This window comes from Neofelis nebulosa, chromosome 4, assembly GCF_028018385.1.
Source record: "Neofelis nebulosa isolate mNeoNeb1 chromosome 4, mNeoNeb1.pri, whole genome shotgun sequence".
Lineage (NCBI taxonomy): Eukaryota > Metazoa > Chordata > Mammalia > Carnivora > Felidae > Neofelis > Neofelis nebulosa.
Genome location: NC_080785.1, coordinates 15945698 through 15969682, shown reverse-complemented (window position 1 = coordinate 15969682; position 23985 = coordinate 15945698). Strand labels below are relative to the sequence as shown.

The 23985-nt window shown below is 42.2% G+C and overlaps 1 protein-coding gene across 2 annotated transcripts in view; it reads right to left on the bottom strand.

Moving 5' to 3' along the window:
* The window catches only part of SVOPL (SVOP like), a 65846-nt gene extending 47132 nt beyond the window's left edge, over nucleotides 1–18714 (bottom strand). Inside the window, exons 1-6 of one of the 2 annotated variants that reach the window (XM_058724144.1) lie at nucleotides 18471–18714; nucleotides 18189–18280; nucleotides 14087–14185; nucleotides 4988–5059; nucleotides 3884–4008; nucleotides 1078–1141 (exon numbers count right to left, since the gene is read on the bottom strand). In XM_058724144.1, the coding sequence (XP_058580127.1) occupies nucleotides 1078–1141; nucleotides 3884–4008; nucleotides 4988–5059; nucleotides 14087–14185; nucleotides 18189–18280; nucleotides 18471–18552 (534 nt within the window). In that variant the 5' untranslated portion in view covers nucleotides 18553–18714. The remainder of the gene's footprint in view (nucleotides 1–1077; nucleotides 1142–3883; nucleotides 4009–4987; nucleotides 5060–14086; nucleotides 14186–18188; nucleotides 18281–18470) is intronic. The other variant, XM_058724145.1, reaches the window with a different exon arrangement.
* Between the last annotated feature and the right edge of the window lie 5271 nt (nucleotides 18715–23985).

The following is a 23985-nucleotide window of genomic DNA, read 5'->3' as shown; positions in this document are numbered from 1 at the left end:
TGTGACTTGAGTGCTGAGGGATGAACTTTCTGAAGAGGCAACAAACAAGACTAGGGGTAAGCTGTTGCAGTGGACCAGATCACAGGTGATGCGGCACTGTAAAGGATTTTAGTAGCAACATGGCAAAAAATTTAAAAGATGAAGATTCGGCACAGATATTAGAGGTAAAGGTGACAGGGTCTGCTGATAGGACAATGCAGCTGAGGGCTCATCAATAAGGAATGAATCAGCAGGGCTTGGTGACAGATTGAACGGGCGGGGGTGATGGGACAGGAGGGGTCGGTGTTGGTTCTTGAGTTTGCGTCCCTGATACAGTGGGAACATGGAAATAAGAGGTTTCAGGGGAACATGAAGAGGTGAAATCTATCCATATTATATTTGTGGAGCCTATATGATAGTCAAGTGACTGTCAAATAGTCTGTCGGCTACCTGCATCTGAAGTTCAAGGACATGCTCTTGGTTGTAGATAAGGATTTTTGGCGTTTACAAATATAGATAGCTAAAAACACTGGAATTAATTAGATGACCCAAGGAGAGCAGGAAAGTAAGACGAGCAAGGAGAAGACCTAACCAGCAAGCATGCCAATGAATGAATGGCAGGCGAAAGAGAAAATGTCCACAGATAAGCTTGAGCAGGACTAGCCCATTAAATAACGTTAAGTGTAAAATCCAAATGCTAAGTATCAAAAGTGTGTGCATTCAGTTTAACCAAGATCGGAAGAAAGCCTGGCAGCTACCACTACCCCTGGAGAGCAGATGGGATGCCCAAAAAGGGATAGCTGTGTCCTCCCCACCCCCCCTCCACCCTCCCCCTCCCCGCTCCCACTCAGTGGGAAGAGGAAGTCCATCCCAGATGCATTCCTGGGCTTCTCTCATTCCCCTGAAGCCAGGGCTCAGAGCACCTCAGAATAGGACCTCCAGCATCAAACATTCCCAGTGCTCACCAGTTCAAACCAAGAAATCAGCAGTGTGCTGATCAAATAATCAACAATCGATCGGCCAGAAGAAAAACCATGTACATCGTATCCTTTAGGATCCGAAGACCGAAGACCGAGTAGATTTCCTATTTTACCTTACCTGAGACAAGGGGAGCATATAGCCTCGATATTTTGTAGGCAAAAATTCAGTCTTTATGATTAGCCTAAACAGGAAGGGAGGTGAAACAAAATAATTTTGTTTTTATCAAAGCAAATAACTTTAAAAAAATCATAACTTTTCTTGTCACAGAGGTGAAAATGTAGACTTCACCATTATGAAGTGGCAAGAAATATATTTTTATACATAATATGTAACCATATATTGTTATACATATATAACAATCTCTTTCAGTGGTCTCTCTCTGCTTTGCAAATGCACTTAGACAGTCTTCAGTCACAGAGCAATGGCATATATATATATATATACACACACACACATACATATATACACACACACACACATATATATATACACACACACGTGTGTGTATATATATATATATATATATATATATATATGTATATACATATATGTGTGTGTGTGTGTGTGTGTATGCATATATATAGCTCCCAGTTCCTGCTAATATTTGGTCTTTGACTCTGGTTTCTGACACAGAACACTGAGAATCCTTGGAATTCCCTGATCCAAAGGAGCATCATATGTTCTAATGAGATGGCTCTTGGTGAGCTCCTGAATGGGGGCCGGTCATAAAAGACCAAGCCATGATTAGAACCTTGGATCTTTCAGCCCTGTCCCCCATCCTCTGGAGAGAGAGGAGGGGGTGGAAAATGAGCTGATAATCAGTCATGCCTCCCTAACGAAGCCTCCATAAAAATCCCTAACACGCAAGGTTCAGAGAGTTGCCAGGCGGGTGAACACATCTATGGGCTGGGCCGGGTGGGTGGGTGTGCCAGAAACTCCATAGGGACAGAAGCTCTGCTCTCAGGACCCTTCCAGACCTTGCCCTGTGTCCATCTCTTCATCTGGCTGTTCATCTGTTTCTTCTAAAATCTCCTTTGTAATAAAACTGCAATAGTAAGTAAACTGTTTTCCGGGGTTCTGCGAGCTTCTCTACCAAATTAGTGCATCCGAGGAACAATTTGTGGCAACTTCCAATTTGTAGCAAGTTGGACAGAAATTATGGAGAACCTGGGGACCTACTACTTGTGATTGGTGTCTGAGATGGGTGACAGCCTCGTGGGACTGAGCCCTACACTTGTAGGGTCAGGTTCAGATCCACTTAGGGTCAGAATTGAATCGAACTGTATACCAGCTGGCTGGTGTTAAAAAACTGGTTGGTGTGTAAATAACCCACACACTTAGTGTGGGAAGTGCAGATGTCAGAAGTATTGAGTGTGAGCGTGTAAAGGAAAACAGAAGTTTCTCCTCAACAATTACGTTTTGCTGTATAATTGCTAACAGGGCCAATATCCACATAAGAGAATGAGAAGAAACTTACAGCTGCTCCTCTGTTGACATGTTTATTCCTAAAATTATTTTAATCCTTCTCCCATTTAAGAGAGATAAGCCTCATTTTTTTTTTTTTTGCACCACCACTCCCCTCCCCCCGCCATGCTGCAAAGTTGGCAAAATGTTTTGCCAAGCCTGATTCCCTTTTCTAAAACACACTTGGGAAATTAAAATACACCTGAAAGGAAGTAAATAGTTGCCACAACAAATGATGACAGTCAAAGCACTGGTTTCTAATAAAGTACATATTAATTTTGTGTATAGACAAATAAAGAGAATCATATTCCATCAGTTTTCTAATTGCCCTTCTCTGTTGCGGTTATTAACCAGGGTTTGGGCTTTCTTGGTAGCTTTATTGCTCCTTCCTGAGGGATGTTTTAAAATTCCAGCTCACTTCTACTCCTGTAGGGCTCCAAAGCTCAGAGTGGGGCTTAATTTATGCCCCAGGGAAGAATAGTCTTTCCTCAACACATTAAGGTAATAATTAGGTGCTTTGATATCTCCTAATATATTCTAAGGGTAACTTGCTCCAAGGCACCCAGGAGAGAGTAGCCTGAGGGGCCCTGTTAATTTAAGGGAGGCTCCAAGTTGCTGAACATTCAATGGAACACCTTTCCCACGCCCAGGCCCAGAAGACACCACGCACTTATCCCAGGGCAGATGAGGACAAGCAGCCACAATCTGGTTCAGCATTCCCCCTCTGCTTTGCAAATGCACTTAGACACAGTCTTCCGTCACAGGGCAAGGGCACTTTAAAACAGTGACTCCTAGGGGCGCCTGGGTGGCTCAGTCGGTTAAGTGTCCAACTTCGGCTCGGGTCATGATCTCAAGGTTGGTGAGTTTGAGCCCCGCGTCGGGCTCTGTGCTGACAGCTTGGAGCCTGGAGCCTGCTTTGGATTCTGTGTCTCCCTCTCTCTCTCTCTCTGCACTCCCCACTTGCACTCTGTCTCTCTCTCTCAAAAATAAATAAACATTGAAACACACACACACACACACACACACACACACACAGTGACTCCTAAATGTGAAAGGGGCTTCTGATCAAACTAAACGCCTGCAACAAATCCTCAAGAAATGAATAGATTGCGTTTGTTTCCTACCTCATACGGCACTTCTGCCTAGCATTTCTGCCTAGCATTTCGTCTAACGAGATAAAGATCAGCCTTAAGGACGGAAACGTTGACACACGTTCAATCTAGTGCACTCTGCTGGCCTCACCATCAAACAAACGTCATTTAATGAGCAAATAGCTCTTAGCAGCCATCACTTCAATCAATCAATCAATCAACCAGTCATTCGCTGAAAAATTAGCCCAAGTGGGGTCTTATCCATCTGCAACTTATTGATGCTATTGACCCATTGACCACAGAGTGTGTGTAAGTATCTGGGGGTGTACACATCCTCCTGTCAAGCATCCCCCAGCTGAAGTCTTTACCCTTGTGCATGGCCAGACACACCACAGCCCACCATTGTCCGCAGGAAGACAAACCAGATGTACGAGGGAGAGAAAGAGGTCAGCAAGGAGAAGTAGGCTCCCCACAGGAACGAGATGAACAAAATCTAAAGCAACAAAAGGAGACTTATTAATGGGGCCTGCGTCAAAGGAAGGCACAGGAGAAAATTTAACTTCCGAAGGTGATTTCGTAATTTCCATCCGGACGCTTGCTTCTCTGAGGAGCTAATGCACAGGCAGATCACCAATCTCTCCGGATCTTCAAGTGACACAAACAGTGCCACTGTAGTGCCTGAAAGCCCAGGCGTTCCAAATTTACACCACGTGTCAAAGCCGCCCAACTGCCTCCACCCTGACAGGTGACAGGAGCCTAAACTTGTAAATCAGGGTGCAAAAAATTGCCCTCACTAGAGCACCGTGAAGCACGGTCTTGGAATGGGCATGAGGAGAAAATTTTAAGTAATTGCTTTTTCTCTTTTTCTTCGTACTTTAAGAATAGTACAAATTCACAGTAGAGAATATGGAAGAAAAAGAGAAAAACAAAATATTTAAATCTTGCTTGACTTGCTTGACTCCCCAACCGAAAGAAAATACTGTTAACATGTTTTTATTCTATTTTCCCTGTTTGAAAGGGAAAAAATATTTTTAATGGCTGCAAAATATTCCAATGGAAAGAAGGACTAGAATACATAATACAATGCATAAATCCGTCCCCTATAGTTTAATGCTGAGGTTTTCTCACTATTACAATTACCATGACAATGTCTGTGCATAAATCTCTGTGGTTCTCTGGTGATCCAAACAGGCTAGATTTCTGGAATGAAAATGATCAGGGGCGCCTGGGTGGTTCAGTCAGGAAAGCATCCAACTCTTGGTTTCAGCTCAGATCATGATTTCACAGTTTGTGAGTTTGAGCTTGGGATTCTCTCTCCCTCTCTCTCTGTCCCAACCCCCCCCCCACACACACACTCTCTCTCTTTCCCAAAATAAATATTTTTTTAAAAAAGAGAGAGAGAAGCAGTGGTGGCAACATCACAAAGGAAAACATAAAAGAGAATTACAAATCCTTCTTCAAGGCCAACCTACCTTCCAGCGGCCATATCTGTCAGCCAGAAGGCCAAAGAGGATGCTGAATACCATGTAGCCAAAAAACACCATCTGGAGGTGGAGTGAGAAAAAATTATCCTGTGGGCAGGCTAATATGCTGCTTACTCCATTTCCCATTCCTCCATTTTAACGAAAAGTCGACTGGAAATGTGTGAAGGTGAAGGAAAGTGAAGAATGTGTGTTCACAAAACTTTCCTGTCTCTGGTTAACATGTTCAGGGCTCCAGAGGCTGACGTCTCCCCTTGGCTCACCCCACACCTGGAGACACTGCCTCCAGGTGGAAACAGGAGTCGAAGGAACAGGCCACTGCTTCCCCTCTGATCCAAGATGATGGCACTGGCCTCATTCTACTCAGATGTATCATCGTGAATTTCCATTTTAAGAATTAAAAAAAAAAAAAAAACTCCAGTCATTCATGACCTGCCTTATTCCACACGTAAGTTGAGACTTCTAGAAGCAATTTTCCTTTGTGTTCTCACAGGTAAACAGAAACTTTAAACAAACACCAAAAGAATCATTTAGAAACACTCTTCAAAACTAATACAAACCTATTTCTTTTCCTCACTTGCTCTCACAATGGCTTGTCCTACACTGATAAAATTCAAGAAGCTAGATATGATTACCAGCATTTTAACTCAGCCTGAGCTGTGATCTGATGTCTGTGCCTTTAGGCTACTTATTTTTCTTCTTTCAAGCAGTTCCAGGCTTCACTAGCTTTCCTTCCTAGTAAGATCTCGGACTGATTGCCTCTAGGGTAATCAAAGGGAAGGTGTTAGCTTGCATTTCTAAGACATTTTCAATAAGAGAGCTGTTTCTCTCTGCCTGCTTTGCTTTCTTTCTTTCTCCCTTCCCTACTCATCTTAAGGAAGACTCAAACACATTTCTTCCACTGGGAACTATATTAAAAAAGAAAACAACAACCCATATCTATTCTTGAATACAAAGCCATGTTTTTCCTCTGTGCACTGTACTTTCCAGGATAGAAGCGGGGGGGGGGGGGGGAGGGAAGAAGTCAGTGCTTTCTAAATGCCAAGACTTTTTATTCTGGAATATTTTCTTTCTGATTGTTGGTATTAATGTGCACTTTTTCTTTTAAATTTTTTTTTTCTTAACATTTATTTATTATTGAGAGACAGAGATAGAGCATGAGCATGGGAGGGGCAGAGAGAGGAGGAGACACAGAATCTGAAACAGGCTCCAGGCTCTGAGCAGTCAGCATAGAGCCTGACACGGGGCTCGAACTCATGGACTGTGAGATCATGACCTGAGCTGAAGTCAGACACTCAACCAACTGAGCCACCCAGGCGCCCCAATGTGCACTTTTTTTTTGAAAGATGATAGCTGATAGCAAGATTTTTTACCTCTTTCTCATTGTCTAATGACCTTAATTATCAATTATCAAATATGTGTGTGTGTGTGTATATGTGCATGTGTGTGTGTATTAATGTCAACCCTATGTCAGCCACTCAGTTAAAAAAAAATTATACCAGTTAAAAAATTATTATATCAGGGGCACATGGGTGGCTCAGTGGTTAAGTATCTGACTCTTGATTTCAGCTCAGGTCATGATCTCATAGTTCATGAGTTCAAGCCCCACATCAGGCTCCGTGCTGACAGTGTGGAGCCTATTTGGGATTCTCTCCCTCCCTCTCTCTGCCTCCCCCCTCTCTCTCAAAAATAAAAAAAAATTTAATTTTTTGCAAACTTAAGAAAAAAATCATGTCAGTGGGGTGCCTGGTGGCTTAGTCAGTTAAGCATCAACTCTTGATCTCGGCTCAGGTCCTGATCTCAGATCCTGAGTTCAAGTCCTGCATTGGGCTCTGCTGGGTGTGAAAACTACAAAAAAAAATCATATCAGTTGGTGAATCTCAAAATTTGGGTATCCCTGAAATTAAGCAGTTTCTATCATGGAGTTATCAAACTCCCTCCAAGAGGGAAGAAGACTTGACCAGACTTGAATAAAAGGAAGTCATACACAAACCACCCAGGGCAGAGAGGAAAGTGGCTCTTTGGATTTGAAACATTTTTGTTCATTGAGGTGTTATGTTGCATCTAAGTTGCAACCAGATTAAATTTAATTAACTATTGGGGCGCCTGGGTGGCGCAGTCAGTTAAGCATCCGACTTCAGCCAGGTCACGATCTCGCGGTCTGTGAGTTCGAGCCCCGCGTCAGGCTCTGGGCTGATGGCTCGGAGCCTGGAGCCTGTTTCCGATTCTGTGTCTCCCTCTCTCTCTGCCCCTCCCCCATTCATGCTCTGTCTCTCTCTGTCCCAAAAATAAATTAAAAAAACGTTGAAAAAAAAATTTAATTAACTATTTAATAAAGGTGAAGGAAAGAGTCAAATAAGATTAAATTTAAAGTTTCCTCTGTTCTCTCCCATCAGTGGCAGTTGTCTTTTTTTTTCTTTCCTGTTTTCTTTCCATTCAGGGTAAAGAAATGACTTTCCTAAGGCTGAGTTGTTTATTATTAAGCGTATCTGGAGCACAAACCTTGACTCAAAGCCTGTGTGAACCCCAAAGCTTGTGAACGCTGATCCTGTTGGAAAAGCACACAGAGGCTTGAAGACACAAAACTCTCTCTCTTTCTCCCTGCCTCTCCCCCCTCTCTTCCAAGGGGTCTGCCTTTTCTGCAGGCCCTTATTTCTAGCATAGAAATGACTCTTCTATTTCTGTTTCACACACCCCATGAAGTTTTGTTTCTTCAGTCACAAAACACGAGGAACCGTAATTCATCCACCTTCCTCAAGGTTTTACAATTAACTTCTCGGGCCAGGCTGACCAGAAGGTGGTGTTGGGGTTGGGGAAAGGGAAGCCTGGGAGATGGTGAACATGTGGCCACTTGGCTGAATTAGTCTGGGCCCCTCCTTGTAAGCAAGGCTGTGGTCAGTGAGCCCAGAGCACAGTTGCCCACAGTGGATGGGGCTCACAGCCAGGATGACAGACACTAGAGAATGGTAGTTGGCCAGGAACTCTGAGCAAGAAATGGTCTCATCAGGGGTGACTTGAATTCCCTAGAGGACAGTTCTTGGAGAGGGGACCCACCTAACAAGGAACTCGTGTTACTGCTGATGTTAGGGAGCCTCCTTAGATGCCACCGAGAACAACATAAACCCAACCAATGAAATGTCGGTTGTAAGTGTCAAAAGTGAACCATGTAATATAGTTTCATGAGGTGACAGATGCAAACACCACAGCTGGACCTCCCAGCATCCTCGGGAATCAAGACGTGTGTGGCCACAAAACCAGCCAGGGCGTGGTGCAGCTATCATTACACAAAACCTTACAACAGTCACTCTACGGGTCCAGGATCGACAAGCAATGCTCTCAAAATTGCAACTAACTTTTGTACATAGAAGAAAATGAAAAATGGCTGAGTCACTTAATTACAAGCCCAGGTAAGGTCTTCAGCTATTTTTATTTATACCCCTTCCCTTTTCTAAAAGTAGTAGAACTTCGGGGGTGCCTGGGTGGCTCAGTCAGTTAAGCGGTTGACTCTTGACTTCAGCTCAGGTCATGATCTCACAGTTGGTGGAAACTGCTTGGGATTCTGTCTCTCTCCCTCTCTCTCTGCCCCTTCCCTGCTGGTACTCTCTCACTCACTCTCTCTCTCTCTCAAAATAAATAAATAAACTTTAAAAAATGTAATAGAAAATTATATATTTATATACATATATATATATATACACACACATATATACATATATATATACACACATACATACATATGTGTATATATATATATATATATATATATATATATATATATATATATATGTAATTTGTCAAATTGGTTTCCATATAACACCCAGTGCTCCTCCCAGCAGGGGCCCTCCTCAATGCCCATCACCCACCTTCCCCTCTCTCCCACTCCCCATTAGCCCTCAGTTTATTCTCAGTATTTAAGAGTCTCTAATGGTTTGCCTCCTTCCCTTCCCTCTCTGTAACTTTTCCCCCCTTCATCTCCCCCCGGTCTTCTGTTAAGTTTCTCAGGATCCACATAAGAGTGAAAACATATGGTATCTGTCGTTCTCTGCCTGACTTATTTCACTTAGCATAATAGTCACCAGTTCCATCCACGTTGCTACAAAAAGCCATATTTCATTCTTTCTCGTTGCCAACTAGTATTCCATTGTGTATATAAACCACAGTTTCTTTATGCATTCATCAGTTGATGGACATTTAGGCTCTTTCCATAACTTGGCTATTGTTGAGAGTGCTGCTATAAATATTGGGGTACAAGTGCCCCTATGCATCAGTACTCCTGTATCCCTTGGGGAAATTCCTAGCAGTGCTACTGCTGGGTCATAGGGTAGATCTATTTTTAATGTTTTGAGGAACCTCCACACTGTTTTCCAGAGTGGCTGCACCAGTTTGCATTCCTACCAGCAGTGCAAGAACTTTCCCCTTTCTCCACATCCTCTCCAGCATCTATAGTCTCCTGATTTGTTCATTTTGGCCACTCTGACGGCGTGAGATCTGAGTGTGGTTTCGATTTGTATTTCCCTGATGAGGAGCGACACTGAGCATCTTTTCATGTGCCTGTTGGCCATCCGGATGTCTTCTTTAGAGAAGTGTCTATTCATGTTTTCTGCCCATTTCTTCATGGATTATTTGTTTTTCGGGTGTGGAGTTTGGTGAGCTCTTTATAGATTTTGGATACTAGCCCTTTGTCCGATATGTCATTTGCAAATATCTTTTCCAATTCCTTCGGTTGCCTTTTAGTTTTGCTGATTGTTTCCTTTGCAGTGCAGAAAATTTTTATGTTCATGAGGTCCCAATGAACTATTGGGGATGTGCCAAGTAAGAAATTGCTTTTAATTCCCTTGCCTTTGGGGATGTGTCAAGCAAGAAATTGCTACAGCTGAGGTCAGAGAGGTTTTTTCCTGCTTTCTCCTCTAGAGTCTTGATGGTTTCCTGTCTCACATTCAGGTCCTTCATCCATTTTGAGCTTATTTTTGTGAATGGTGTGAGAAAGTGGTCTAGTTTCAACCTTCTTCATGTTGCTGTCCAGTTCTCCCAGCACCATTTGTTAAAGAGACTGTCTTTTTTCCATTGGATATTCTTTCCTGCTTTGTCAAAGATTAGTTGGCCATACTTTTGTGGGTCCAATTCTGGAGTCTCTATGCTATTCCATTTATCTATGTGTCTGTTTTTGTGCCAATACCATGCTGTCTTGGTGATTACAGCTTTGTAGTAGAGGCTAAAGTCTGGGATTGTGATGCCTCCCGCTTCGGTTTTCTTCTCCAATATTACTTTGGCTATTCAGAGTCTTTCGTGGTTCCATACAAATTTTAGGATTGCTTCTTTGAGCTTCGAGAAGAATGCTGGTGCAATTTTGATTGGGATGGCACTGAATGTGTAGATTGCTTTGGGTGGTATTGACATTTTAACAATATTTATTCTTCCAATCCATGAGCACAGAATGTTTTTCCATTTCTTTGTATCTTCTTCAATTTCCTTCATAAGCTTTCTATAGTTTTCAGCATACAGATCTTTTACATCTTTGGCTAGGTTTATTCCTAGGTATTTTATGATTCTTGGTGCAATTGAGAATGGGATCAGTTTCTGTATTTGTCTTTCTGTTGCTTCATTACTAGTGTATAGAATGTAACTGATTTCTGTACATTGATTTTGTATCCTGCGACTTTGCTGAATTCATGTATCAGGTCTAGCAGACTTTTGGTGGAGTCTATCGGGTTTTCCATGTATAATATCATGTCATCTGCAAAAAGCGAAAGCTTGACTTCATCTTTGCCAATTTTGATGCCTTTGATTTCCTTTTGCTGTCTGATTGCTGATGCTAGAACTTCCAACACTATGTTAAACAACAGCGGTGAGAGTGGACATCCCTGTAGTGTTTCTGATCTCAGGGGGAAAGCTCTCAGTTTTTCCCCATTGACGATGATATTAGCTGTGGGCTTTTCATAAATGGCTTTTACAATGTTTAAATATGTTCCTTCTACCCCAACTTTCTCGAGGGTTTTTATTAGGAAAGAATGCTGAATTTTGTCAAATGCTTTTTCTGCATTGATTGACAGGATCATATGGTTCTCTTCTTTTCTTTTATTAATGTGATGTATCACATTGATTGATTTGTGAATGTTGAACTAGCCCTGCAGCCCAGGAATGAATCCCACTTGATCATGATGAATAATTCTTTTTATATGCTGTTGAATTTGGTTTGCTCGTATCTTGTTGAGAAGTTTTGCATCCATATTCATCATGGATATTGGCCTGTTGTTCTCTTTTTTTGCTGAGTCTCTGTCTGGTTTGGGAATCAAAGTAATGCTGGCTTCATAGAATGAGCCTGGAAGTTTTCCTTCCCTTTCTATTTTTTGGAACAGCTTGAGAAGGATAGGTATTATCTCTGCTTTAAATGTCTGGTAGAATTCTCCAGGGAAGCCATCTGGTCCTGGACTCTTATTTGTTGGGGGATTTTTGATAACTGATTCAATTTCTTCACTACGTATGGGTCTGTTCAAATTTTCTATTTCTTCCTGTTTGAGTTTTGGAAGTGTGTGGGTGCTTAGGAATTTGTCCATTTCTTCCAGGTTGTCCAGTTTGTTGGCATATAATTTTCCATCATATTCCCTGATAACTGCTTGTATTTCTGTGGTATTGGTTATAATAATTCCATTTTCATTCATGATTTGACCTATTTGGGTCATCTCCCTTTTCTTTTTGAGAAGACTAGCTAGAGGTTTATCAATTTTGTTTATTTTTTCAAAAAACCAACTCTTGGTTTCATTGATCTGCTCTACTGTTTTTTTTTTTTTTTAGATCCTAGATTGTTTATTTCTGCTCTGATCTTTATTATTTCTCTCATTCTGGGTTTGGGATGTCTTTGCTGTTCTGCTTCTATTTCCTTTAGGTGTGCTGTTAGATTTTGTATTTGGGATTTTTCTTGTTTCTTGAGATAGGCCTGGATTGCAATGTAGTTTCCTCTCAGAACTGCCTTCACTGCATCCCAAAGCATTTGGATTGTTGTATTTTCATTTTCATTTGTTTCTATATATTTTTTAATTTCTTCTCTAATTGCCTGGTTGACCCATTCATTCTTTAGTAGGGTATTCTTTAACCTCCATGCTTTTGGAGGTTTTCCAGACTAAAAAAGTACTATAAATTTTTTTAAGTTTATTTATTTTGAGAGAGACAGAGCATGTAATTGGCGGGGGGGGGGGGGGGTGGTGGGAGCGCAGAGAGAGAGAGAGGGAGAGAGAGAATTCCAAGCAGGCTCCTCAATGGCAGCACGGAGCCTGATGCAGGGCTTGATCACTCAAATCCTGAGATCAGAACTGAGCTGAAACCAAGAGCCAGATGTTCAACCAACTGAGCCACCCACATGCCCCCAAAGTACTAGAACTTTAAAAAAAAAAAAAAAAAAGGAAAAAGTGCGACAAAATTTAAAAAGGAACTTTAAAGAGGGAAATGGATGTAAGAAAATAAGCACATCTGTACATGTGCTGCTGGGACTGAGGCCTCCATGACAAAGAGAGAAACACAACTGGGTGGACATTATATGTCATCTGAGAGAACTCAGATCAGTCCCCGAGGTGAGAAGGAAGTTCCTGGTTCCCAACACAGATGAGAATTCCCAGGTCAAGAATTCCCCAGTGTGAGGAGGGGACAGCCCTTCCCCAGAAGTCTTCTGCAGCGAAGGCTGCTCTCTGCCCATAACCTGCAGAAGGCGAGGGGGATGGGGATAACTTCCAGCATTCTCCATGGCCAATTTCAGGCCATAACTCTTACTCTCTTACAGAGCCTCACCCTCTTTCAAGAACTCTGCCATGTGACTCTGTATCCCGTACCCATCACCGCCCACCTGCTCTTGACACTCCCATTTCAGTGAGAATCTTGGCACCTGGCTCATCAGAGTTCTCTCTTAAGTCCTGCCTTCATGAAAACCAGCTTCAATACCCAAGTAAGTCAATTCTCCACTTCTCACCTTGTGTTTCTTTTGCCTCCTTGGCTGATGTAACCTCTCAAATACTTCCAGAACACGCTTCCTCACCTCCACTCACTCTGCTGCTTTACCACCACTAACTTATCTACCGTCCAACCTTATCTCCTCAGAGCTTTTGGAAAGCTGACCGTGTGTGTCCCTCCTTAAAGCCCATGAATGGCTCCCTGTCATCCACAGTGTGGCCTCCAACATTTTTAAGCATGAAGAACCTCTTTCAAGATTAAAAAAAAAAGAAATAGATTTACCAGAGCTGTGCATGATGGGAAGTATACTTTAATATCCATTTAATGAGAAACACATGACAACTATGAAGTCAATGATGTGTTTGGGTGAAATTGATTCCTGTTACATAAAACAGTAATTTGAAAAACAATCATATAGGCCAAATATTTTTTGCTTGGAGAATTTGCACATGCTGATGCAAGTTGGGGCACGGGAGCCTACAGTAGTCTCCAGAATGGAGTCCATGCACAGACTCCAAGATGCTTCTGGTCCCCACCTGTCTCAGCAGCCTTGTCTCATACTGCGCTCTCTTCCTGACTTTCTATTCAAGCAACACGGAACTGCCTGCACTCCCTCCAACACTCATGCCTGCACACAGCCTGCTGGCAATCAATTGGCACTTAATAAATACCTTTTGAAAGAATGATATATAATATCCTTAATTCCCTCTGTAGCAAACCTTGGGGTGCAATTCATAAGGCTATTCATAATCAACTTTGAGGAAAGTTGAATGCATAATACAGTTCACTGCAGTGAGGGTGATCTGATGATTGCCTAAGTGACTACGGTTCAACTAATTTGCAGTCTGACTCAAACCATAACTAATCCATGACTTAAGGGCTACTCTCTCTGATTTGCATTTGTCTTGTCTAACCTCTTGCTAGAGGCTAGAAAATAAGTAGTTCAAGGTTGTGCTCCCTACAGGAAAAGAGAAAAAAAAAAAAAAAAAACAGAGAAAGACCTAAAATGGTAGTTTGACCCTGACAACCCATGAGCTTTGGAAGCCAACACACCAAGCAGGGAGGGAGCCTCTGGTTCTCAGCCCTGTAGGATGGGGGAAGGGGAACAGAAATCCTAGGTTCTCAGTTGGTTCATTCAAAGCAGGCACTCACCGTGGTCACTAATGCCACCTGCCAATTCTCCAGCTGCCATTCACAGCGGATGACAGGAGACACGACTGCTATTAACATGATCTCCATGGCCTCGGCAACCTTAAAGAAGGAGAGAGAATTCCATGTCTTAGTATTCTTACATTCTTAGTATTCTGTCTGGTTTCTCATCAGTTCTGCCCATGTGTGCCTGTCTATCCATCCTTCTAATCCTAACCTCCTCCATCCCCTTCCCCCATTTAGGAAGCATCTATTGTGAACTCACTCGGCCCTTCTAGTTGGATAAAGAAGTATAGTAGAACTCTGGCTTCCATGGATGTAATAGCTATGGTTTGAACAATTTGAGAGGGTTCCCACAGATTTATGACACGTATCTCTTTGTGATGTTGCTAATCTATGCATTTGCATGGCAGCACTATGAGGGTGTTGGGGTGGGGAGGGGGCAGCCACTTAGCTAGTGGAAGAATCTAGCTAATCACCAGCATCTACATCAACCTAGCTTTGCTGCTTCACACTCACGACTGTGAAAGTCTCAGGGCATAGCCTTTGCAGATGGATTTGTGAACCAGTCTCTGAACTCAAGAAGCTGAGATAGAAGGCAGGCTTCATGAAAACTAGAAGAGAGTAAAGCAGCACGTACAGAACAATGAGCTCATCATCAGGAAAGAGTGTCTATTCAGCAGACTTAGGGTATGCTGTGCTACTAAATATTTCTTTCAATAGGAAGTTTGGGCATCATCCTTTGTTCATTTCTTGCAATCCGTTATGGAGTGAGTTTATCTCCCAGGGAAAGGAAGAAGCAGATGCTAGGGAAGAGTTGATAGTAATGTGGATTATGTATTATGATCTATTTGCATATTTATAACGTGAAGGTCTGGGATGAATGAAGTATAACGGTGTTATCTATTACATGGGAATTGGAAAGGTATTGTAAAGGCTTGTCTCTTCTTGGAGAGTATTACAGTCATGCTTAGAGTTCAGATAGTGGGTATGTCTTAGCCCAAAAAGTATAATAAATAAGAGATGGCATGACAACCTCTGATGGATGTTTGGTTTATTATACATCTCTCAGTAATATAGAGCAGTTGGGTCAATATTAATCAGGACTCCACCCTTCTAAATGGTCTTAGGAGAAAGTAAGTCAATAAGGGATAAAGCTTTGCCTCACTCTGATACAGGAGGCTTAGGGGAGAGGGACCAACGAGGACCTAGGGAAGGGGGCATCAAGGAGCAGCACTGCATAAGAAGATCTAAAGGCTCCTGGGTGTCCCCATCGGTAGTGCATCTGACTTCGGCTCAGGTCATGATCTCACAGTCCATGGGTTCAAGTCCCATGTCAGGCTCTGTGCTGACAGCTCAGAACCTGGAGCCTGCTTCCGATTCTGTGTCTCCCTCTCTCTCTGCCCCTTCCCACTTGTGCTCTGTCTCTCTCTCTCTCAAAAATAAACATTAAAAAAAAAAGAAAAGAAAAAGAAGATCTTAGAAGACCTCAGAGGACACCAGGATGCAGGAAGCCTGGTCACAGACTGAGGCTGTGCTGCTGCTGTGATGCTATTACATATACCCTGGTCGTGTGAGGCCCTGAAACCCAACTATTGCTCCCACTGCCTCTGACCAAGAACTTTAACAGACCATGGCCTGGAGGAGCCATGCCCGTCGTTGTCAGCACACCTATTCTGATGAGAAGATCCATCCAAAGCAGCCCCATCCTAAAAACAGGGGAGTGATTTGGTTACAACACCCAATTAAACAGTTCTGTGGGGGGGAGGGGAAGGAGGGAGGAAGAGACCTGGTAAACAGCCCTTCCTATCTTGATGCATTGGGAAGAACTGAAGCAACTTACAAAACACTTAAAGAAAACCAGAAGCTATTTCACAACAACATCAAGTATAAATAGGCAATAGACATACAATCTCCACAGATGTGGATCTGGATCTGGACATCAGGGATTAGTTATATAGAGGTGGTAACTATCCTTCAGGAAGGGAGTACAATAGCATCATCTTTCTTGTTTTAAATGTTTATTTATTTTTTGAGGGAGAGACACACACACAGAGTGTGAGTGGGGGAGGGGCAGAGAGAGAGAGAGGGAGATACAGAATCCAAAGCGGGCTCTAGCTCTGAGTTGTCAGCAAAGAGCCCCACACGGGGCTAGAACTCACAAACCGTGAGATGAGACCCGAGCCGAAGATGGATACTCAACCAACTGAGCCACCCAGGTGCCCCCATCTTTCTTTTTTTTTTTAAGTTTATTTTTATTTTGAGAGAAAGAATGAGCAGAGGAGGGCAGAGAGAGAGGGAGAGAGAGAATCCCAAGCAGGCTCTGCACTGTCAGCCCAAAGCCTGACACAGGGCTCGAACTCACAATCCATGAGATCATGACCGAAGCCAAAATCAAGGGTCAGATGCTTAACTGACTGAGCCACCCAGGCACCATCCCCCCAAGTACCATCCTTCCAATACAAATAATAACCAATAAAAATGCAGTCTCTTTGTACAGATGGTTTGATTTGGGAAGGTAAAAACATTCTGCATATCCTTTTCACTTACTGCTATGGAAGAAAAGACAGGGTTCTTGCCATATTTGAAGGTAAAAGATGCAGAGAGTTTAGCAGTGTTTAAGCCAAGAGGACCATGTAGTGAAACCATACTGGAAACCAAATATGAAAAACAGAAGTAGAAATATTCTGGTTGAAAGTAGAGGAGAGTTAGGATAAAACCCTGGCCATTCATACCCATTCATGCCTTGAAATATGGAATCTTAACATTCTGGAGCCTAGGTGAGATATTACTTTATAGATGAAGACATGCTCTAAATTGTATTGTTGGTTATCATAAAAGTAGGGCCAGGATGTGTCTTGCCTTTCTCTCCTTCCTTACCTAGTTGCCTCCTGGGAGTGTGGGGCTTTGGAGTGATACCTCAGACATGTCAAGTGCCACGTTTTTCTCAAACCACTTAGCAGAGAGTGAGGGTCAGGGCTATTATTTATTCACTGGTCTCTTGGCTATCTTTATCTCCCACCTTAAGCCACTGTCATGTGGACCACCTCCCTCAGATTTTCCATTCCGTCTCAGTGTTATTATCATATTCCTGACATATTCTCACTGCACCTACAAAAAAAGAAGGAGTAGTAGCTTTGTCTGTAGTGGTTTCACTGTCATCAAAAGCCCTGGGGCTGAGACGTCTCTCTTCTTTCCTGATAACAGCTGACGGTAAATAGCAAACCTGCATTAGTGCCGCTTAAATGTTCTGGAAATCTGTAATTACAACAGGTGTCCCATGGGATTCTTATGCACAAAATATGTGAGGACCACGTGTCTAATTTTCCTTAGAACAATATTAGTTTTCTCCTCTCTTCACAGTGAAGGAAGCGATTTAAAGCATTTAAAAAAATGAATATTGAGGGGCACCTGGGTGGCTCAGTCAGTTAAGCATCCCACTTTTGGTTTCGGCTCGGGTCATGATCTCATGATTCGTGAGTTTGAGCCCAGCTCTGGGCTGACAGCACAGAGCCTACTTGGGATTCTCTCTCTCTCTCCCTCTCTCTCTGCTCCTCCCCAGCTGGTGCTTGCATGCACGCATGCACACACAAGTACAAACACACCCGCTCTCTCTCAAAATAAATAAACATTTAAAATAAATAAATGAAAGTGAATACTGAAAAGGGGCGCCTGAGTGGCTCAGTCGGTTGAGCGTCTGACTTCAGCTCAGGTCATGATCTCACAGTTTGTGGGTTCAGGCCCCGCATCAGGCTCTGTGCAGACAGCTCAGAGCCTGGAGCCTGCTTCCGTCCCGTGTCTCCCTCTCTCTCTCTCTGCCTCTCCCCTGCTCACGCTCTCTCTCTCTCTCCCTCTCTCTCTCAAAAATAAACATTTAAAACAAATGAATATTGAATTCCCAGAACATAAAGACAGAGAAATTTATTTGCTCATGACCAAACCAAAATAATGAAAATTATTTTTGAATTAACCACCTCCCAGGATTCCTGTTCCCCATCACTCCCTTCCCTGAATGGACACTCCAGACCTGGAGGTCAGTGAAAATTCTATGTGTCCAATAATGTATTAGCTTTGGAGACTCAAATGATCTCCAAGGAGCACTTACCCCAGTGCTGCCCATGATCAGAAACAAAGCAATGTGGAATCGTCCAAATCCAATGGTCTCCACGGCGTCTTCCACGGTGAATGTCTTTGACTCTAACAAGGAAGGGCAGAGTGAGAGAAATAGCCCCTGTGAAAAGAGAACGTATGTGGAGGATTGCCACTAATAATGAGGAGGAAGATATTGAGAAACCAGTCCGTTTTTATAAAAACTAGTAAATACGGGGTGGGGGGGGGGGGGTTTAAGCAGCAGCTTCAGGATATGAGACTTCCATGATCCTCTTACCTTTTGGCTGTGGCTCTGGGGTCTCCAGGCTCAGCTTCTGGAGGCTAATGACGGTGACCGGCTCTGTCTGCTTGGTTGCCATGTTCTAAATGGTCTAAATTTCCCACACAGCTTCCCTGATGGAAGCAGGAGAGGGAAGAAGAAAAATATGTAATAGAGTACACATTTGCCTTTAATCTACACAGAAAATCTATGAGGTAGGTATTCTAACTTCTCCCCAAATGAGAAGCCTGAGACATGGAGAGGTCAAATGGCCAAAGGAGACTATTGGGCCCCAGTGGCTAGTAATCAACCCTGATTCAGGGGCCAGGGGAGCTCTGAACAACTTGGACAATAGCATCCTCTAACTGGGAGTGAAGATGGCCTTTGCCACAGGGCAATAATCACAGTAGGCAGAGCTTTACATTCCCATAGATCTTGTGGTTTATAGTGTGCTTTCTATGCAACATTTTCATTTCATTCTGCTGGAAACCCAGGAGCACTTCTGTTTGTCAGCCCCCTCCCCCTTTATGTATTTAGCCCAAAGGATTCTTAACTCTAAAAATCAAAAGAAAAATAAAACAAAGAAAGCTCACTATCAACTTAATGAAATCTTTTCCAAATGACTTTAAGACATGGTAATTTAACTCTACATCCCTTGCGGGATAAATGGAAATCCTAACCTGTTCTCAGTAATTAGATTGTTACTAATAATACTGGTATCCTTATTTGGATACTAGTATGTATTGTAGGAGAAAGCAAGTAGTAATTATATTATTAGGAACCAAGACTTTTGGTGTAAAAGATACAAAAATTAAAGAAGTTATATAAAAACCTTATAATCCTAACTTTAAATTGGAAATACCAATATGAATTCACTATGTATTTTGTATACATATATATATATATCTCCTAATATTATCCACTGGAAGAGCCTGGAAAAGATGACTAATAAGCACTCCTAGAGCCCAGATTGTTTTCTTTCCTATTTCCCATTAAAAGAAACCCTGGCGCCTTAGATAAATGGCTAATTCTGGATCTGGGACAGGAAATGTGTAAATTGAGCCTGGAACATCTTGTCATACCAGACAGCAAGGAAGGTATCAAACACTCCTGGGGCTGTGACAAAAGATTACAAGATTCAACTTGAAAAGGCTCCCAAGGGCCAAAGATGGGACAATTTAAGCATCAAGAAGAATAATGACTGCAAAGAATTGAAACACATCAAAGATATCAAAATCCATTGTTCACAGCAACACTAAAATGAAAATCTCACAGATCACCTTTGATACTAAGAAACCAACTCATTATTCTGAAAACTAGTAAATGTCTTGTCTTTCTTGTGTAAGTTGTTTGTACTTCAAGAGAACCAAATAGTTTGTTAAAGAAAATTGTTTTTTTTTTATTTTACCTAATACATGCAGAAAAAAAAAGGATGAATGGAATTAAGTTATGATTTTACAACTCAGTGAAATCATGGATCTAGGCAATGATTACCAGTGGCTGATAAATTACTACGTGAAAGGCTGATGAAAAGATGGATAAGAGATAGATAAGACTGATAACACCCATAGCCATGGAAAAATCTTAATGCTGGGGTGCCTGGGTGTCTCTGTCGGTTAAGCATTGGACTCTTGATTTCCACTTAGGTCATGATGTCACTGTTCATGAGATGGAGCCCTGTATTGGGTTCCGTGATTCTCTCTCTTCCCTCTCTGCCTCCCCCTTCCCCCAGCTCTCTCTCTTTCACACACATTAAATAAATAAATACACTTTTAAAAAAACAGAAAAATCTTAATGCTGCTGAGAGACAGTCAGATATCACGTGGTCCTGATGAGATGCAATAGGACGGAAGTGTACAACATCACCTGTGATGTACTCTCCTAAGAAGAAATTGAACCAGAATCTGATCAAGCCTCTAGCTCTACCCGTTTATACAGGAGATGAAGAAGAAGCTCATTAGACCACACCATGTGGATGCGATAATACAAAATGCAGTATGTGGGAAGTTGTATAAGATAAGTGACCTAACTTCTTCAATGAAGAAATGGCAAGCTAAAAAGAGGAAAGGGGAAATTGTAGACTAAAACAAAAGTGACAAATCAACCAAATAAATGAGTTGATCTTATCTGGATCCTCAGTCAAATAAACTGACTATAAAACAGCAACAACCAAGAGAATGAGAGGAAAAAGCGATGAGAGGAAAATCAGGGCAATGTCAACAAGCATGAAAGTTGGATGATATCAAGGAATTTCTGATGACGCCATTAGGTGGGACAATGATCTTACGGCTATGGCAGAAAAAAAGAATCCTTACATCGTAGGGATATGTATACTAAATATTTAGGGACAAAATGATGTGATGGCTGGGATTTGTTTTAAAATAATTCAATAGTAGGGTGGGAGAGGGTGCATAAGAAGTAGATGGGCATATAGAAGAATAAAGAATGGCCATATGTGGAAAATTATTGAAGGAGGGTGATTGGTTCATTAGGGTTCATTTAATATCTGCCTTTGAAGATGTGTAACATTTTTCGAAATAAATAGTTCAAAAATTGAAGTTCTAAGATTTTAAAATAACTTTTCCAATGTCAGACCACTAGTAAATAGCAGGATCAGAACTCAAACCAAGGTATTTTTTCCCCAGCATAAAGAACTAGCCACAAACCAGTTTGTAGCCACACATCAAGGTCATTTAAGTTGGCTAAAGGCCAGCTCTGTATCTTGTATTACATGGACTCCTGTAAAGACGGTGAAAGAAGGTCTGATATGTTCTCTGCCCTAAGGAGTCCTTATTCTAGTTGGGAACACCAAAGATACACATCAAAACAACTATACTGTAATGTAGCTATTATTTATTTTCCTAAAATGCTGTCACAGAGACACAAATATTCCCAGATGAGAGAGAGATCAATAATGCTCAGAAGTAAGTCCATGAAATCCTCTTTCTCAAAGGAAAACATGAAAAGTTCAAAAAGCTGTTACTTTCCCACAGTGGAAAAAGTGAAAAATAATTGGCCTCTCAGCCCATGTAAGAGCCTGAAAATCATTCAGACAGACTGTTCTGGAACTACCGCTCCCTTTCCAGACTTTGTCCAAACACCCTTTGGAGAAGTGCTCTTTATCTGGTAACTTTTATAATGAAGTAGTTAGCGGAAAAATCCCCTTCTTTTGATTATAAAAAGGACTTCTATACACATCAAAAATTGGCTATGACTAACACACTTACAATTTGGAAGATGAACAAGTAACAGATTTAACTTAATCAAAATTTGAAAACAAGACCATTCCATGAGAATGGCATAGTGGTGATGATTCTACAACCTTGTGACTGTACTAAAATTCACTAAATTATATGCTTTAAAATGGTAAGTTTTATTGCATGCAAATCACATCATTTTTTTTCTAAAAAACAGTAATGCAAATCATAGCAGCAGACTTAAAAATCAAAAGTGATTCAGGCCATTTATAGTCTTAGAGAATAAAACCATTTAGTTGGGTGGGAAAATAATCTTTTAAATCCCAGTAAGTTCATTTTAAGTTCAGTTACAAATAAAATGCTTAACAATAAGCTCAATCTTCAATCTTCAACCAACACTTAATCTCTCCTACGAGTCAAGTTTTACGACTTCTCATAGCAATCAAAATATGTTTTACAGTTTTAACCATCACAAAGGCTTATGTTTTAGAAGAGTAATAAAACAACCTCTAGCAATTCTCCTTTTCGTAGTGAGTGGCAAGAAAAGACACACAGGAAATCTGTTTTTTACTGAGCAGAGCAAGTTTTAATTCATATGCTTTAACCTGATTAGATCATTCCGGGGGTCATAAATATCCTACATTCCTCCATTTTCTTATCAGCAAAGAGAAGCGATTCATCATGGAGGACCTGGAAAAAGGTATTAGGTCCAAGATAATTACTTCACAGCTTTCTTGAATGAAAACTGATCCCAGTAAGGGAGATTCACATCCGTGATTTCATTCTTTTTTCAAGATTTTATTTTTGGGGAGGGGCCAAGACGGCAGAATAGCCCAGAAGCTTTTTTGTGTGCCTCTCGCCCTTAAAATGCAACCAGATCAACACTAAACCATCTTGCACACCTAGAAAACTAATTTGAGGCTTAACACAACAATCTACACCACCTGAACCACAGAACTTGGCAGGTACCTGGTGCAGAGAGGTGAGGGGGGCGGGGAGAGAAGCTGCAAGGGCAGGGAGCGGTTTTTGCTCGAAGAGAAGGGGGGAGAGTACGGAAAAAGCACCCCACCCCCACCCCGTCCCACGGAAAGAAGCTGGAAAGAAAAAAGGAGAAGTGGAAACAGCCATGTAGGTCTGAACCAAAAAGGGAGAAAGGAGAGGGTTTAAATTCCATTAAGACTCTATACACTGGGAGAGCAGAGAGTGTGAAACTCTGCAGCTCCATACCTGGCACAGCTCCAGTGGGAAGGGTGAATTCCCAGGAGTAGAGAGCAAGGTCCGAGGGGTCCTCAGGTCACACAGGGAGTGGCGGTTCCCTGTTGGGAGGACATTTGAAAGAAGCTGTGCAGCCTCCCCACAGGCTAAGGTCCCAGCAGACCCTGGAGAAGAGCCACATTCGCTGGTGCTGGAATAAGGACATTGAGGGTGAAGACTGGCACCCGGTGTGTGTTGTGATGCTCCATAATCCCTGCAGCGCTGCAGCTACACAATGGCATGAGCTTTTTCTGGGGGTGGGATGGCACCCAGCCGCAGTCTCTGGGCATCGGCAGCAGGGCAGTCCTGTGAACGTTCCTGGGTGTGGCTGGCACCAGGCCATTGCTCAGGAGACCCTCCCCCAGAGGATCCGAGCCGATCAAAGCTACAGTCCCTCAGAAGGGAGGGGTCGGGAAACACAGCCGCATCTGAGATAAAACTCAGGAGGCAGGTGCCACCTGGCAGCCTGGCGGCTTGGTCACTGACAGCGTAGAAGCAGGGAGTGGACGGAAGCAGGAGACAAAGGCGGGGTGCTTGATTGCCAGTGGGGGAGAGCACAGAGTTCTGATACTACAGACTGGGTACCTGGGTGATGCCATTTCACCTGCCCCGCCCCATGCATGTGCCTACACACCTAGATATGCCACAGCAATCCACTCCAAAAGCTAACCAGCGCCATCTAGTGGAGGTGGAGCTGTTACAGTAAACCCCGCCCAACCGGGCCAACAGTGCTCTTGACAACGCAAGTCTCTCCACCTGCTTAGTTTACGGAGGATTAAGTGCTTCATTGCTTGACTTCTATGGGAAATCGGAGGTAATTTCCTATTTCATTCTGTTCACTGGTCTTTTTTTCAGTTTTTTTTTCTTTTTCTTTTCTTATTCTTGAATACAGAAAGAAAAAATTTATTATCTTCCATTTTTATTACAAGACTGTTCTTCATTTTTCTCTACTCTATTTTTTACTTTTTTGTACAATTTTTAAAATTCTATTCAACTTTCATCATTTCATCTTATTCTATTTTATTGTATTCATTTTTCAAATTTTCAAACATTTTGTGTTTTTCTTTTCTTATCTTTCCTTT